This window comes from Rhinopithecus roxellana, chromosome 8, assembly GCF_007565055.1.
Source record: "Rhinopithecus roxellana isolate Shanxi Qingling chromosome 8, ASM756505v1, whole genome shotgun sequence".
NCBI lineage: Eukaryota > Metazoa > Chordata > Mammalia > Primates > Cercopithecidae > Rhinopithecus > Rhinopithecus roxellana.
In genome coordinates, this window is record NC_044556.1 from 119,316,586 (window position 1) to 119,334,263 (window position 17,678).

The window sequence follows — 17,678 nt, forward strand, 5'->3', positions numbered from 1 at the left end:
ACAAAACACCCAGCTCACCAGACTCCTAGGTCTGTCCTTCCATGTCACAAATAATGTTACTATTAATATTATTAAAAAGGGGCATCATCACCAAATTCTCAAGAATATTATTTGCAAACGTAATATAAAAATTATATTAGCTGGAGTAATTCTGCTTTTGTGATAAAGAATTGCTGCCACTTTCCCCTCTGCACTTCCAATTGCTCTTATAACACTGGCATTAATTCAAGGAATCCACAAAAGGAGAATGGTTGGTCTTTTCATTGTTGGATTTTTTTCACCGATAAGACAAAGTTAGCTCAGGATAAAATTCAAATATCCTTACTTAAATGGGATATAGCTTATGGCTGAGGTTTAAAACTGTAATAACAAAAGAAATTGTTCATCTTAGTGTGTTTATTACAAATTATACCAGATAATGCTTTTCTTTGTTTTAAAGCAGATGAGTCAGTTACATTACTTTATATTGTCTAGCTTCATTGAAAACACACTTAAAACTCTTCACTTTTTAATTCATATTATTTAAATATTTTAAACCAAACTAACCTATAAACTGTTTATGCTCAACTCTGGAAGAACATTTCACTGACCGTGGCTGTTAAAGAAAATATAAAACATGGCAGTAGTCATCAATGTGTATAAACAAGAAGCAATGTGAAAAGTCTAAAATTGACAAACAGCTTAAAATGTAATTTGATTTTCTCTTAAATGCCTACGAGAGACAAAAGATTGATTATGTGATAAATGACTCTAAAGAAATTCCTCTGTTACGTCTTTGCTGCTTAATTTTTCAGTAAGTAATAGTAAATTGTATTTTGGAGGGAAAATAAGAGAAATGTCAGGCATCATATGTGTTAATTTCAAAATAACGACGGCACATGAAGAAACAATAGGGCAACAAAGATGTATCAGTAGTATCTCTGTTACCTGTAACTGCATAACAAACCATCCGAATATGTAGTGGCGTAAAACAACAATTTCCCAAGGTTCTGTAGGTAGGCTGTGCAGTGGTTTTACCAAGAATCATTCACACAGCTGTATTCAGCTAGTGGACCAGCTGGGGGCTCTGCTCAGCTGAGACAACTAGGCTTTTCTCTCCTGTAGTCCTTAAGGAAGCTAGACCAGGGCTCTTCAAATACCACCACACAGCAACCAATGTACAGGCAATTGTCAAGTGTCCCCTTGAGTCATGTTTGCTGACATCTCTTTGGCCAATGCAAGTCACGTGGTCAAGCTCAGCGTCATTATGAGAGAAAACCACGAGGTATGATTCATTGAGAGCCATCAGTGTAACAATCTACCACTTTGTAATCCTCTTGCCTGCGCTGAGGCAAGCACTGTAAGATGCAGCATGAGATACTCTCAAAAGAAAACAAAAAATTATAAAAACCACTATTTAAGATTAAAACTTCTTAGCAATACACAGTAACTACTTCTTGTGAAAAAACAGTTTGGCCAGCCTTCACGAACCCAGAATATGGATTTCCAGAAAAAAAAAACAATTCTTACAGAGCTATGCAATAAATGTCTTCATCAGGTTCTGAGCAAAAATTGCAGCAAACATATTTCCGAGACAGATGACTGACTGCTATACAATAAATGTCCCAGATAGTATATAGTGCTATTGCTATGTAATAACGTCTTAGATAGCACAGTGCTACGGACTCTTCAAATGCCATTGACCAAAAAGAATAAATATGCAAACTTTCATCTATGCTAATGTATATAACTATTCTAAAAGGTATTCATATTTGTCTTAAGTATATAAAAACCTATTCTAAACATCAAGGCTAAATTTTTGGTTTTTCTCATGCTTCCCTTACAAGCATAACGTGTGTATCTGCCCCACGGATAAAGGAAAACTGTCTCAAATGAGGTACCTGTAATTTGGAGGAAAATTCAGTGAGTCAAGACTTTTGCTTGGCAACAATAGCAACATTATTCAGAACAATTCTTCCACCAAAAACTAAAAAAGTTGATATTTTAAAAAATCTTTTAAAAATTAAAGATAAATTGACTAGATCATAAATAATTACTGGGACAAAAGTGAAAAACAAAAAAAAACAAAAACAAAAGTAAGAATGAAAGGTAAGAATAAAAGTTGTTTTTGACTTGACAGCATTGCCTATCTGGAAAATCTGAACGTTGATTTGTAATACATCATTGGGAAAGGGTAACAGAACCCAAGAGATGATCCTTCCTAAACCAATTTGGGCCCAAAGGCTACACCATCCCCCTTAGGGTGAATCAGAAACAACCAAGTCTTGAATGGCAATACAAGTTCACATCATCTAAGCAGTCTCAAAACTTACAATTTTTGAACTACCGACTGCTAACGCCTCTGGGAAAAAGACAGAAGCAAAGACAATTAATTCCCTCCTAGTAGGAAAGTAACGTCATCCTGTACCTCAAATAATTCATATGAAAATGCATATGACACATATAATATATACATATATGCAATACACCCACACATACACACATGGCAATCATACAGAAAGATAACCACACACACATACACACATACAGGGACAAGGTCAACATGAGGGAAAACCAGGAGAAACAACAGAAGAGAGACCCACAAATACTTTAGATACTAGGATAATCAGATAAAAACTTTAAAATATCTGTGCAAACTACAGTTAAAGGACTAAAAGACAAGTTACAAAATATTATCAAGCAATAGAAAACTATAAGCTACAAAACTGAATAAGTAAATCTGAAAAAGAAAATATTAGAATATCTTGTGATGAAAATACAATAATAAAAATGAGAACTAGATAAAGGGTTTGACAGAAGAAAGCAAATTCAGAATGAAGCACAGAAAAACAAAAAGATAAAACAGAGATAAGAAAATAGTTTCATGAATGTAAGTGAAATAAAGACATTTTCAGATGAGTGCAAACTGAAAGAGTTTTCTATTAATAAACATACTCAAAAGGAAATTACTTTTTTAAAATGTAATTTAAGCAAAGGTAAAATCATTCCAAACAGAATGTTTCAGATAAAAGAAAGGATAAAAAGCAAAACGTGAAGAAACCTAAATGAATACTGATTACACAAAACAATAATAGTAAATCATTAGGTTCATGGAAAAACAAAAACAAAAACAAAAAAATACACAACAAAAACAGCATATAATTCAGCAAAAATCCCAGCAAAAATTGAGTTAAAGTCTTCTGCGATTCTTAGATTTTCAAGAAGGAAGGTGAAAATATTAATTAGATTTAAGTTTCACCAAGTTAAGTACATATATTGTAGTTTATAGTGTAAACACTAACTGTATGTAGAAAAAAAAAAAAAAGATGAAAAAAATCCTCAAGCAATCCAATCAATCAAAAGTAAGATAATAAAACAGGCAGAAGAAGAAAGCTCAGGATAAGATGTCAGAGTTAAAGCCAAGTACATTAGTAGTTACATTACAAATAAGTGCTCTACAGTAGATGCAGGTTATAAAATTGTATTTATAAAAAATTTTTTTAAAGATAATCTGATTGGATTTTAAAGCCTAGATGATGGGTTGAAAGGTGGAGCAAACCACCATGGCACATGTATACCTATGTAATAAACCTGCCCATTCTGCACACGTATCCCAGAACTTAAAGGAAAAAAGAAGATATAAAAAGCAAACAAACAACAACAAAAAAAACAATTAATGAAAGGCACACTTAGAATAGAATACTGAAAATCTAAAGTAAAAAGAATGGAAAAGGTATACCATACGAATGTTAACTAAAAGAAAGCCAATGCAGCTATATTAATATCAGAGAAAGTAGACTTTAAAGTGAAAGGCATTGCTAGAGATGAAGATGGTCTCTTCATAGTAATAAAAGTTTCAGTTTACCAAGAAGATATAACAATTTAGATCACCTAGTAACATACCCTTAAAATTATAATATAAAGACTATATAACTACAAGAAGAAATAGACAAATGATAATTACATTAGAAAAGTTTAACAAAACCTTGGCAATTGATACAATAAGCTGCCCCAAAATTAGTAAATATGTGAAAGATTTGAACATCACAATTAACAGACTTTACCTAATGGATGAATATATAAAACTATACAAAACAACTGCAGACTCAACATTCTTTTCTTTTCTTTCTTTCTTTTTTTTTTTTTTTCTTTTTTTTAGAGATGGAGTCTCGCTGTGTCACCCAGGCTGGAGTGCAGTGGTGCCATCTCAGCTCACTGCAACCTCCACCTCCTGGGTTCAAGCAATTCTCCCACCTCAGCCTCCCAAGCAGCTGGGACTACAGGAGCATGCCACCACACCCGGCTAATTTTTGTAATTCTTTAGTAGAGACAAGGTTTCACCGTGTTGGCCAAGCTGGTCTCCAACTCCTGACCTCAAGCCTCCCAAAGTGCTGGGATTACAAGCATGAGCCACCACACTTGGACTAAACATTCTTTTCTAACACACATAGCTAATTAATAATTTACTATTCTAAGCCAGAGGCAAATCTCAACCAGTATGAAAGGCAAAAATCATGAAGAATATGTCCTCTAGACACATGCAATTCAGTTAGATTCCAATACAAAAAGAGAATAAACAAATCTCCATATGTTTGGAAATATACATAATTCTAAATAAATAATAAACCAAAGAAGACAACACAAAGAAAGTAAAAAATATTTCTAACTGAATAAAAAATACATATCAAAAATAATAGGATATGATTATAAGCAGTATTTAGAAGGAAATTTATACCCTTAATTGCATATATTAAAAATGTTAAAAATTGATAGAATACATAATTCTGAAACTACTAATAGCAGAAAAGGAGAATAAAGAAAATTGGTCAGTAACCACCAACTTAGAATTGTGTGTCCAGCAATAGTACCATTAAAGAAAGAGGGTAAAATAAAAAACATGTGCAAATTAAAAAGAAACAGGTAGTTTACAATGAAGAAATGAAGGATAACAAGAAGAGAAATTATTCTAAAAGGACAGGTTGGTATGCAAGAAGAATTGGTGAACAAATGTTTAGGTAAATCCAAGCAAATATTGTTTCTATCAAAATAAATAAATAAATAAATAAAAGAATGTCTAACATGCAGGCAAAAAAAACTGAATGTCGAAAGACAACAACATAATAATGAAACTATGTAAGGTTTAAGAGAGATTAGAGCTAAAGTGTCCTAAACTTGTTGTATCAATTGGGAGAGAGCCATGTTATTACAGAACTTTAAGTCAAATACATGAAAAAATTTCAAGCCCAACCAATAAAGAATAAGTATAAAAATCACATAACCTCTAAAGCAACAGAGAACATAGTAGGCAGAATAATACTACCCCTCAAAGATATCCACATCATAATCTCCAGAACCTATAAATATGTTACCTCACCTGGCAAAAAGGACTTTGCAGAGGTGATTAAGATTACAGGCCTTGAGATAGTAGAGATTATTCTGGATTAATTCCCACTGGCCCAATCTCATCACATGAGTCCCTAAAATCAGAGAATCTTTACTAGCTTTAGAGAACCAGAGAGAGGTCAGTGTGGGGAGGACTCAGCATGCTATTGGTGGCTTTGAAGATGGAGAAAGGTGGCCCCAAACCAAGGAATGTGGATGGCTTCAAGATGTTGGAATACGCAAGGAAATCGATTCTTTCCTAGAGCCTCAAGAGAAATGCAGCCTTATCAACACCTGATCTTTACCTGATGAGATCTGATTGGACTTCTGACAGAACTGTAATATCATAAATTTGTATTGTTTAAGTGACTAACTTGGTGGTAATTTGTTATAGCTTCAATAGAAAACCATAAAATATATATAAAAAAAAAACTGAAGAGAGGAAGAAAAATTTCTTCAACTAATCCAAAGAAAAGGCAAGAAGAAAAAATAGAAAAAGAGCAAAACAATAAAATAGAAATATATACAAAAATATCAATAATCACAGCATATTTAAATGTATATGTACTAACTATACCAATGAAAATATAAGGGTTCCAGATTAAATTTAAAAACAAACTATATGCTATTTACAAGAGATATAAGACATATCTTAAGCATAACAGGGCAAGTCTAAAAGAGATGGCAAAAAGATATTCATTAACCCAAATACACTATCAGTCAAACTCTTTCTAAAGAAAGATGGCTCAAGCTGGAGCTGGAAAGGAAATTGAACTCTAATCTGTTAACTGACCAAGGACCATATGACTGAGAATTGTAGAATGGAAAGGCAGAATTTTATCTTATTTTACAGAAAAAAATATCAATTTCTCCCTGGGAATTTAATAATGAGAAGGCATTTTTCATTGTATTATTTGGGAGGCAGCTGCACTGTTGTTGGGTCTGTCGTATAATCAATAGCATGCCATCTTGGACAATGATACTATAGGTAAGTAAAGAAGAGAAAAAGATTGGGGGTGAGTTTTTAGCAAGGCCTTTGTTACTGAACTAAGGTGTTTCTCTTTGGGTGCCTTTCAGCAGCCAAAACTCAACTGCTCACCACTGGTTCTAGGACAATATACAAAGTAATAGTAATTGGTACTGAGGGAATGGTTTCCCAAAGGTGACAGCAAGACTAAACTAATATTCATCTGGTCTCTTCTCCGAGAAGTAGCCATAGTCTACTAGAGCATAGCAGCCAATTGGCTTAAAGGTATAAAACCCAGAAAACAACTAGGAATGTGTACCCTTGCTCCTCACAAGTAAAGTAACTTCCATCCCTGTTCCCATGAGAAAGTGCTCTCTCTACTTCTTCCATTTGCTCCTCCACGTCTGGACATATTTAAGGGTTTCTGGTTATATGTGGCCCTACCTCTTTTTTCTCAGACCTGCAGGTCCTCAAGTAGGGGATTGTGTACAAGTAAGGGATAGCGTATTGTTCTCCTGCTTTCACATGTTAAGCACGTCGGAGTCAGAGTCCAGCACCTGCAGTGGAAGCCTGTTTCTCTCTAGTGCTCTCTCTCCTGTGCTCCATGGGCTGGGAGGCAGGATGAGAACGCTGAGCAAGTGTGCCCTCAGTTTGTTCTGTTGATCCACATTTTCCTCAGGTGGGCTTCTAAGTTCCAGATCAGTGTAAGGGAAGAGGAAATAGGATTAGAAAGAAAACCTCAACCATTCTCAAACACAGCTTTCACAAGACAGCCTAAATAAAATTAATACTTAATATTTTGATCTACATCTGTCTCCTGTGTTAGTTCTTCATCAGTTAGTAATTTGGAGGGAAGAATGGAGACTAACTGAGCTCAAGAGATGACAAGAAGCTGTTTTAAGGAGGAATGTAAAAGATAAAAAAGAGAAGAGAAATAAGAGAGATTTATGACGGAGACAAGTAAATTGGTAAGATTAGGTCCCCATGTGGATTTAGGGATAAAACACATGTGGAACTCAAGGACAGATACCAATTTTCTAAGTATATGATTAGGTGAATGTTGTATTAGTGCATACATAAGTAGGTTTTTCAATGAAAGAGAATTAATTTAATTTTGAATTTGTTAATTAATTCAATTTTGGATTTTTAAGTTCCTGTGAAAAATCTACATGGAAAGGTTCAGGAAAAGATTAAACATATGGTTTTACAGCTGGGGTGATGACATAAATTTGGAAAGCAACACATTGTTGAAGTCATGGAGTACATAGAATCCCTGGGAGGGTATACAGAATGAGAAAAAAAGGGCCATGAACAGAACCCTGGGGGAATACCAGGAGTCTTTTTTGCCTCTGAGAAGGAATGGCTCTGAGAAAAAAATAGCCAGAGAGATAGAAATGGAAGCAGTGGTAGGGGTGGGGGTGGTGAGGTGCCATAACAACCAGGGGAAGACAGAATAATAATTTTTAAAGTATTATAAACTTAATTTATTTATTCCAGTTGGGATGGAAGAACAGAAGAGGTACATTTTTAGCATTTATTAAAATTAAATTATTTAATTAAAATTTTTAATTTAATTTAATTTAAATTAAAGTTAAAATGTCTTTTAATTCATTTATACATTAATTATGATATCCCAATACTGTAATCCTGTTAAACTATATAATACTTGAACCCGAAAGTTGTTTCAAACTTGATATAGCCAAGATTTTATGACATTTCCTTCCAATGAAATTTCTTCAAACATGTATCTGATGATACTGGCAAATCTTCACATAGAAAAAATGTATAGTTCATATGAGTCAAATTCTAATATTAGAGAATGTATGTTCATCCATAAGAATTGTTAAACTACATAAGTCTAGAAAATATACAAAGTATTATTTCAGTACCTTTTAAAAAATTATCAATTAAGCAAATGCTTGGAATTTTGGGGCTGTATTTAAAAACTCAAAAGGTGATTTAGGTCAAAAGGTTATTTAGGTCAATCTCCCTACCCCCAGGGAGAAGTATTCTTAAGCCCCTTCCAAGCACAGGTCTCACCTAAAATATGGCTTTTAATCCACATACCATTTCAGTACATCTCCAAGAGGACAGGAAAATGCATACTGTGACTGAGTTCCTGCTGTGATGGAGCCTCAAATAACTTGGGCTTAGACCTTGGGATCAAGTTGACTTCATAATTTTTCTTCTGAAAAATAGTGGGGTCTTCCTTTCACTGAAAGTTAATAGATGGGCTCAAGAACTTCATGTATTTAACATCTACTATAATGTTGTTCACCCAACCTAGTGATGCCTTTATCCCTTTAATTTGATTAGGTGACTTGTTTTCTGGCTGACACTCAAAAGGAATGAGGATTGCTGAATGTAAATATGTGGCTCAGTATTTAAAATTAATGGATTTTTAAATAGGATACTAGCATTATTTTTCATTGATTTTTATAAACTTCTTACTAAAGATATAAGCTATCAAAGTAAACATTTAATACCTCACTTATCACATGGGGAATAGCTGTCTATTCATATAAAATTCCTCTATCATTCATACACATGCATACATATACACACTGACTCATCATATGAGAACTATTTAATTATTTCTGCTTTGAGGTAATAAATTTTTAGAAAGACACAAATTGTATTGTGTCTCTACATCTAAACAACAGAATCATAACGTATCAATTCATTACTAGCTAAAATTAATATCAAAGACTGACTCATTGACAACTTGTAACCTTTATCCATTTGATTAGAGGATCTTTATAAAGAGAGGATAGAAATGTGAATCAAATGTCAGATTTCTACAGTCAAAGGGAATTGGAAAGCTGAAGCTAGTTCATGAGTTAAGCTGAATTATATTAAATTATCTGGATAACTGCTCCCCAGTTAGCTGACAGGCTCCATGGGGATCAATTTCACTCATCCTCCTCACTATGGAGGCTTTACTATAGAAAGAAAAGAGTTGAAAATGTAATTAGTTCATAAATTTTTTTCAACACTATACAAAACTGAGAACTAGATTAAATCAGTTGTTACACAGAAGGTGTTTCTGTGGAACGCTGATACGCATACACATATATTTCCATATGCTTACTTTTGGCCATTTAAATAAAACAATACATTTTTGAAACTCTTCGGTTTGGAGGAAGTTTATTTAAATTACCCAAATGGTTGCTGGATTTACTAACCCATATGCAATTAAGAAAGAATAAGAAAAGAAAATGGTGAATCAATTTGAGTCAGTAAAATATATACTACACATATTTTCAGTAACTATATTAAGCCCAAATACTTCAAATTTGTTTTTACATTAAAATAGAATTCTTCTGTTCATCCTGTTTTAAAATCAGTCCCATTCAACAGTATTTGCCAGCATATTAATTAGAGGTTTAGTAGAAAGAGAATGAATTTTAGAGAAAGACAAAACATGGTTTTCTGGTTTCCCTTTACTTTCTAGCTGTGTTACTGTGGACTAGTTACTTACCCATTCTATAAAATACATTTAACAACATTCACTTCAGTCAAATCATAGTTAAAATATAAAAATTATCATTTTTATGGCTGGTATTTTATTTTTCTTAGGTCAGACTGTTAACCCTGCCTCTCTAACTCACTTATTTTGCTAGTTTAAATAAAAATTTAAAGTAGTCTTCAAGCCTGGGCAAGATAGCCAAAACCAATCTCCTGCAAAATACCAAAAAATTAGCCAGGCATAGTGGTGCACGGCTGTAGTTCCAGCTACCTGGGAGGCTGAGATGGGAGGATCACTTGGGCATGGGAAGTCAAGGGTGCAGTGGGCTTTGATCATGCCACTTCACTTCAGCCTGGGTGATGACAGAGTCAGACCCTGCCTAAAAAAATAATTAAATAGAATAAAGCAGTCTTGAACTGAGGTGTATGTAAAGTGCATATCAGAGTGTCTGGCATATATTATGTGCTCCATAAATGAATGCTACATATATTTATTAGTTTTAAATAAAGGAATTATGGTTGGCATTTCCTTAATTCCATAGACTTTTACATAAGATCTCACAACATTAAAAGATTCCTGTTTATTTATTTAATACCTGAAATTTTTGTCCTTATTTGTCCTTATTTCAAAATATTTATCTAATTTTGAAATTTTTGTTTCAAAGAAAGTGTTTGGTCTTCCTTTGTTACGAGGCATTCACCACCCCTCTGATCCATTACCATTTGTGTACTAACACCCACACTGAGAATCCAATCACCTCAAGAACCATAAAGTGCTTATATAGAAAGACTATGGAAGTCACAGAAAGAGATATCATATTACTATGAGAGTGATTCAGATGTTAGGCAATCAGCTAGTCATTTGAGTAGCAGATCTCAAAAAACAGTTTGATTGATTTGTTTTCCCTATTGAATTAAATCATTTTTGGAACCTTTTATACATATAGCCTTAAATTCTACAAATAATCCCTATTTTAATTACAGCACCAATCACTCTACAGTAAAAAAAAGAATCCCCAAACCATACAAAATATAAGCTACAGAAATTAGAGCCAAGAGAGATGACAAAGGACTTAAGTTTTCATTTCAAATATAATTAATTCTTGTCTCAGAAAGTTGAAATTCATAAATGTGGAGACTGAAAATTAAAAAGTCATCTTGATAATACTGAAAATCAATATTCAGAAGGAAAACATCAGAAGTCCTTGTTTTCTATAAGTCTAATTTTCAGCTGTATCTACAAGTTGTTCTTTCTCGCTTCCATTTTTTTCTTAGCCCCTTTTACAGATGACTGTATCTCTGAGATGTGCTAAGTGCCATAGGAGACATAAATATGAATTAAATCAGATGAGACATGTACAACAACGATATTATCAATTTTTTTTAATTGAAAAAAAGAAAAAGACAGAATGAAGACAACCATTTTCCAGGTCCTATCTATCCTCATATGGTTAAATACTCCCAGTCTTGATTCAGATTGACTTTGAACCCAAAGTTAGAGAATGTAAAAAGATTATATAATTGTTTTCTTACTTTTCTTTCCTACTGCCCAGCTGGCGAGCTGTATATTGATCCCCATAGTCAATTAATACCAATTGTCGAGAAAAGACATTCACTTTGTTGCCTATAAATAAATCTTCCAAGTGCAGGCTATCATATTTGGTCCGCTTTAAAAAGGTGCGATGATTCTTTACATCATGCTAGAACCAGACACAAGAATATAACAAACAAACAAACAAAATTTATGAATAAGGAAAGTTAATCTTATCATAAGGTAGAAATAATTCTTAATTCTGTCTTATCAAAGATAAGTTATATTCTGTTTCTTTTTTGTTACAAATATAAATCATAATTTTTAATTACTTCCATATTTCTGAATCCAATCTGGTAATAATATAAAAGCTTTTTATTACAAATTTAATACTCTTAAAACCCTGAATAGAAAGATTTGTTTATTACCAAATCATTTCAGTAGTCCTCACAAAATGCTAAAGAAAGAGTCATACACCCAAATTTCTGCTTTTCTGTGTACACAAAATCCCAATACCAAAAAGATTCACTTGTTAAAATTGTGTTGCCAGTGAAGAAACACAAAGAAATAAACAAAAGCCTCTTAGCTTGAGCCTCCTCAATTTGACTTTTTGTAGCAGTAACAGCTTTCAATAATGAGGACGTATTTATGACCATAATAATCCTTATCTATAATCACTTATTTGTTATTTCTTATCCAAAACATGAATAATCCCATTTCAGTCTTTTTTTTTTTTTTTTGAGACAGAGGCTCATTCTGTGGCCCAGGCTGGAGTGCAGTGGCGTGATCTCACCTCACTGCAACCTCCACCTCCTGAGTTCAAGCTATTCTCCTGCCTCAGCCTCCCGAGTAGGTGGGATTACAGGCATGTACCACCACGCCCGGCTAATTTTTTGTATTTTTAGTAAAGACAGCTTTTCACCATGTTGGTCAGGCTAGTCTCGAACTCCTGACCTCAAGTAATCCGCCCACCTCGGCCTCCCAAAGTGCTGGAATTACAGGCATGAGTCACCGTGCCCAACCCCCACTTCAGTCTTCTAACAACAAAAAAAAATATCCTATATTTGACATTAAAAGTAAAGGCACAAGTTAACTTCTTATATTGAAATTATAATGAATATTTTTAAAAAGAATTTCCATATATATATATACACACACACACACATACATATAAATCTGTTTTTAAAAAGCAATTATATAAAAGGCAATGGTTCCCATGTTCACCCCCTTTGCCGACATTCAAGCAAAGAAAGGCTTATTTACCATTTCAACAGATCCATCCCCTGGGTAAAATAAAAGCTCATAACGTCGAAGAAGTGAAGCATTTGGATCATACCACTCTGCAATGAAAACGAATCTTTCACTATGACTCTGCGAAGAAAGACAGAAGAATTTTAACACTAACATATAAAGAACAAGCACTCTCCTATAAGTCACACAAAATGAAAGCAAGAATTACCAATTTGCCAAAAACAAACTTACTCCTACCTATTGTATTGAATTTTTCTGCTTTTCAACAAAATATCAGTTATCAATACACCCTCACAAATATTTCCTTTTAATTTCTCACTAAATACCCTTAGATATCTCAGAGATGACTTATGGATTGCTTATTACTTTATAGCCATCTAATCATCCTGAGTAAATTAACATTTTCTGAGAACATGAGCTCCTGATTTTACTGTGGTAGCAATTCAGTCCTTCTGAAAGCAAGTTTACATAGAGACTATCAATAAATTAATATAAGAATACATTTCTGAGGATAGCTCTCAATTATATGAAGTTCTGACTTCCCTAAATTTGAGAATCTTGTAGTATCAGAATATTACCATTAAAATTATAGTAAACATCTTTTTTCCTTAGTAATTACATATGATAGTATCTTTTTATAGAAATAGAGAATGTGTTAGTCTAGGACCTCTGAAAATAAATGTGAAGACAAGATTGAACATGCAAGAATTTCATTAAGGAAAATTCCTGTAATATAAAATGAGGAAGGAGCCAAGGAAGACTAGAAAAGCTGACAAAAACAATGCAAGTTTGACACAGAGTGGTGGAGAGATGCAAGGAAGGTTAAGTGGAATCATCCCAGATTGCTACACCCTCTAAGGAAGGTTCAGTAAGCCCATCAGGAAGTGCTAGAGCCAGGTGACTCCCAAGGACACGGAGGGGCCAGCTTTAGTATCCCTGTTCCTCTCAATCACTGGCTGGGAGCAGCCTTTGGGAAACAAGTGCTCAGCACAAAAGCAGCAGTGGATTTCAGAGAACAGCAGCCGGGACCCTTGGTCATTTAGGTTGCCTGTAGTTGGAGGTCTGTGAAGTACATTCTTAGGGCTACCACAGAGAGCAAAAAATGAAAAAAAATAAGTCAAAGATGGGTCCTTTGCCCTTGACTATCGAGAAGGATTTCCCATTACATATGTTAGTAAAAATACCCTCGCCCCAAAGGTCCTTCATTATAATAAGCAAATAAAAGCATAGGGAAGAAGGGAATCTAGGATTTTTATTGCTAATTCTGGATCTGCCATCTGATGCTCTGGTTAGGGTAAATTTGGGGATTCTTTTTATGTTAATAATTGACTTATAAATTCTAATGGTAGAAGTTGTATGTCTTATTATGTTTATAATATATCTATAAACTATAATGTAGATGAGTAGTTTTTAAGACACTTTTATTTTTCCCACAATCATCCAAAGACATATTTAAACCATGCTGATTACTCAAGAGAAAATAAATGTAAAATAAGAGACATACTATGACATTTGTAAAAGCCTTTCATCATATATATTTTTCATATTGACTATATCACAATACAGCTTTTTTGAGTTTAAGTTTCACTGTGCATTCTAGTATTGTACTCACAAATAAAAATTTAAATATTAGTAAATTAAAATTTTTACTATCCATAATAAAATATTTACTTACATACATAATTGAAATGTTGCCTTCACTAAAATAAATATAAAATAGAAGAAATGACACATCTAACTAAAGCAAATGAAAAATCAATGAAACCTGGTACTTCCATTTATCCATGTAGCCTATCCACCAAACCTGCCAGCCACACCCTTTAATTCTGAATTGGGCAGCAGAATTTTGCACTATACTCTATCCAGAAAACAGTTTTAATACAAAGAAAATAAACTGAAGAACTATTGCTTCTGGCTATGACAAAGTAGCTCATAGCAAACCAATGCTACTTCCAAGAACAACTAGAAAAGTAGGGTATCAAAGATTTGGAGAGCTTTTAAGGCAGCCAGGATATGAGGATCCAAGATCCAGAAAGACAGGAAGCCCACTGAAATGAAACCAACATTCATTGTGTTGTTTTACTCGTAAGACATGTGCTGAGTCTCAAGTCAAGTAGGCAAGTGACTGAGAAGCCTAAGAAGCTGGTAGAGGGAGCCCACCAAGGGGCAGAGAAACAGGTACAAAAGTGAGCTCAAACCTGTGCTTGTTCAGTAGAGTATTTGGAAACGAACTCCCAAGTCAGTGCTGTTTCCTCCGTGAGAAAAGGTTTATCACTCCAAGTACAAATTATATTCAAACCTGATTTAAACTTAACTTTCTGGTTTACTTTTACAGTAAAAACTGTGTTTACTTCCTAGAGTTAAAAGATATATCTAGAGATATAACAGTGGTACATCTGGACTTGGGATAAAACATCACAGGTTGGTCTTTCAACTACCTGCCTGACACACATGCACACACACATGCACACTTACACACACCATCCAGACCAAAGCCAACTTTAAAATTTAAAGAAAATTTACTTTTCAGCTTTGTTGAGCCAAATCTAGAAAAAAAGAGGAACTCGGTTTCCTTTTGCTTTTTTTTCCTCAAATGATATTAAAGCTATATATCATTTTGTTTTTAACTCTTCACTTTATGGATAAAGAAACTGAGCTCCAGAGAATATAAATGACTAGAATAAGGTCACAGAGCTGGTTAACAACTGAGCCAAAACTGGAAACTACACTTTCTATGACTCAGATATTTTCATATTTCCTTATCACTAACCTTCCAGGGCCAACTCAAGAGGGAGAAACACTTTAGTAGCACATAGATACACCTTCAGCTGTTTGCCACAGATGCTCTGATAAGAATGTCGCAACCTAATGATTATATAGACAATCATTAGTTCCTTCTTCCTTGAAGATTCCAGCTTCTATCAAAAGTAATTTATGGGGAGCATTTAAAGATTACACTGCATCAAAAACAGACTTTCTTAAAGAAGCCAAATCATTTTTCCTCTTTTGAACATTTTAAATATAAGTTATACATAATAAAAGAGTTGATCCCTCACACATAATCACACTTTGTTCCAGAAATCTTAAAGTCTTAAAGGAAGATGTGTATTATTATACCCAGAAGTCTTGAAGTGACTTGAACTGGACAATGTGGTATTATTGTACCCAAAAGCCTTAGTATCTTAAAGTCTTAAGGTCTCTGTCTATACAGAGAGAACTCAATGGTAAGTAATATAAACAATTTTTACATTGTAACATGCATATATGTGTGTATATATATGTATGTTATTGAGTGTAATGTAAAATTCATATGTTTTATAACATAAAATAGGTGATTTTATGGAAATTTTGATCAATATTGGAATTGCAAGTGAAATTATATTTGAAGACTAAGCAACTCCTTAGTGAAATAAATCACACCACCACCTCTCTCTGCTACTGTTTAAAGGAAGGCCCAGCTTTACAATGGATCACATGAAATTAACAATCTTTTCCATATAGATATACTTTAAAAAATCCAATCTCTCAGTTCAAGAGTGAGTTTAAGCTTATGTTACCAAGCAAAATTGTACCTTGGCCTCACATATTTCAATAATACTGATCAGAAAGCCATTCCATTCCTGATGATACTTTGATCATCAAGCAACAAATACCAACTGGGCCTGGTACTACTAGTATGCTGAGTGCAATGAGCACGCCAATCTGGTAAGTCTGCTGCTGCTGGTGCTACTGCTGCTACCATTTGCTGGCGGCCTACAGCAAGTGACGTGGCCCTGAAATGTGTGGCTTAAAGAGAAGATCCAGGAAACTATAAAGGGTTTTTCGGGGGGAAATTATAGAGGAATATTTGAGAGAGTCCAAAAGACATAGGCAAGACTTAATCTCTGTAAGCCTCATTTTCCCCATCTGAAAAATGGAAACAGTACTTTCCTCATAAGGTAGTTATGGGGATTAAATGACTTAGTTTACGTGAAGCACTTAAGATTTCTGTTGCCTATGTCTCCCAAAGCAATGATGGTGGTTTATAGATCCACCTGTGACTTTAGAGCTGCATTGCACACACTCATCTCCCTCACTGATCTTTTTCTGACATACAAGAAGAGCATCTCTGGATTTGTGATGATGCAGCCTCAGCTGCAACTAATCCTAGGTAAATAGTTTTTTAAAGGTCTTTGTAGAAAAAATCAGTATGAAGGAAAAAGGGATTTATGATGGACAGAAAAATGACCAAAATTATATTTATAAATAAAAATAAAAACTACTGAACATATAATACTAAGTAAAATTTTGTAAAGGATATATAATATTAATAAATCAGAGCCAAAGTACAATTCTGAACTTTTGGGGAGTTCAGTTATAGATCTGTTTTTGTCAATAAAAATCTTAGTAACAATTTTCTTTTAAATTTTATAACACTATCTGTTACACATTCATCATTAGTTTTATAGTGGACTTAGGGTGACCCTTAAAGCAGATACAGCTTAAATCATAATACCCAAGTCTTTTCAAATACATGGAAAGCCTTCCTAAGAAGGATGGGTACAAACATGCCAAAATTGCAAAGACTACAGTAAATACCTAACTTTTCAATGCCCAGACACAGATGGACATCCACAAGTATCAAGATCATCCAGGAAAATATGAACTTACCAAATAAACCAAATAAGGCACAAGGGACCAATTCTGAAGAAACAGACATGTTTGACCTTTCAGAGTATTCAAAATAGCTCTGCTATATGTTTCAAAATCAACCCTGGCTAGGGGCCTGAAGCAAACCAGTTTAGTGCTAACAAAAAAAAAATCTAATCTACTTTATTTTCACTCTACCTTCTCTCCCACATATTCCTTATTTCTCACTCTACCGCTCCAAGCTTCAACTTCTTTGTTCCTAAATATTTTATGAAAAAGTTCAAAACACTTTTTCTTCTAGATAAGCAATATTTGTGTTTTCTTAACGTCATGCTGTGGTTTGAATTTTCAAATTTCATGAAAATTTGTGTTTCTTGAAAAAAAAAAAAAAAAAAAACTCTGCTAAGGAAACCCAAGAAATTCAAGATAACACAGAGAAGAAATTCAGAATTCCATCAGATAAACTTAACA

At 33.8% G+C, this 17,678-nt stretch overlaps 1 protein-coding gene across 1 annotated transcript in view; it reads right to left on the minus strand.

Moving 5' to 3' along the window:
- The window catches only part of NME7 (NME/NM23 family member 7), a 242,285-nt gene that overhangs the window by 193,252 nt on the left and 31,355 nt on the right, over positions 1-17,678 (minus strand). Inside the window, exons 2-3 of the mRNA XM_030937211.1 lie at positions 12,591-12,698; positions 11,330-11,496 (exon numbers count right to left, since the gene is read on the minus strand). Of these exons, the coding sequence (XP_030793071.1) occupies positions 11,330-11,496; positions 12,591-12,698 (275 nt within the window). The remainder of the gene's footprint in view (positions 1-11,329; positions 11,497-12,590; positions 12,699-17,678) is intronic.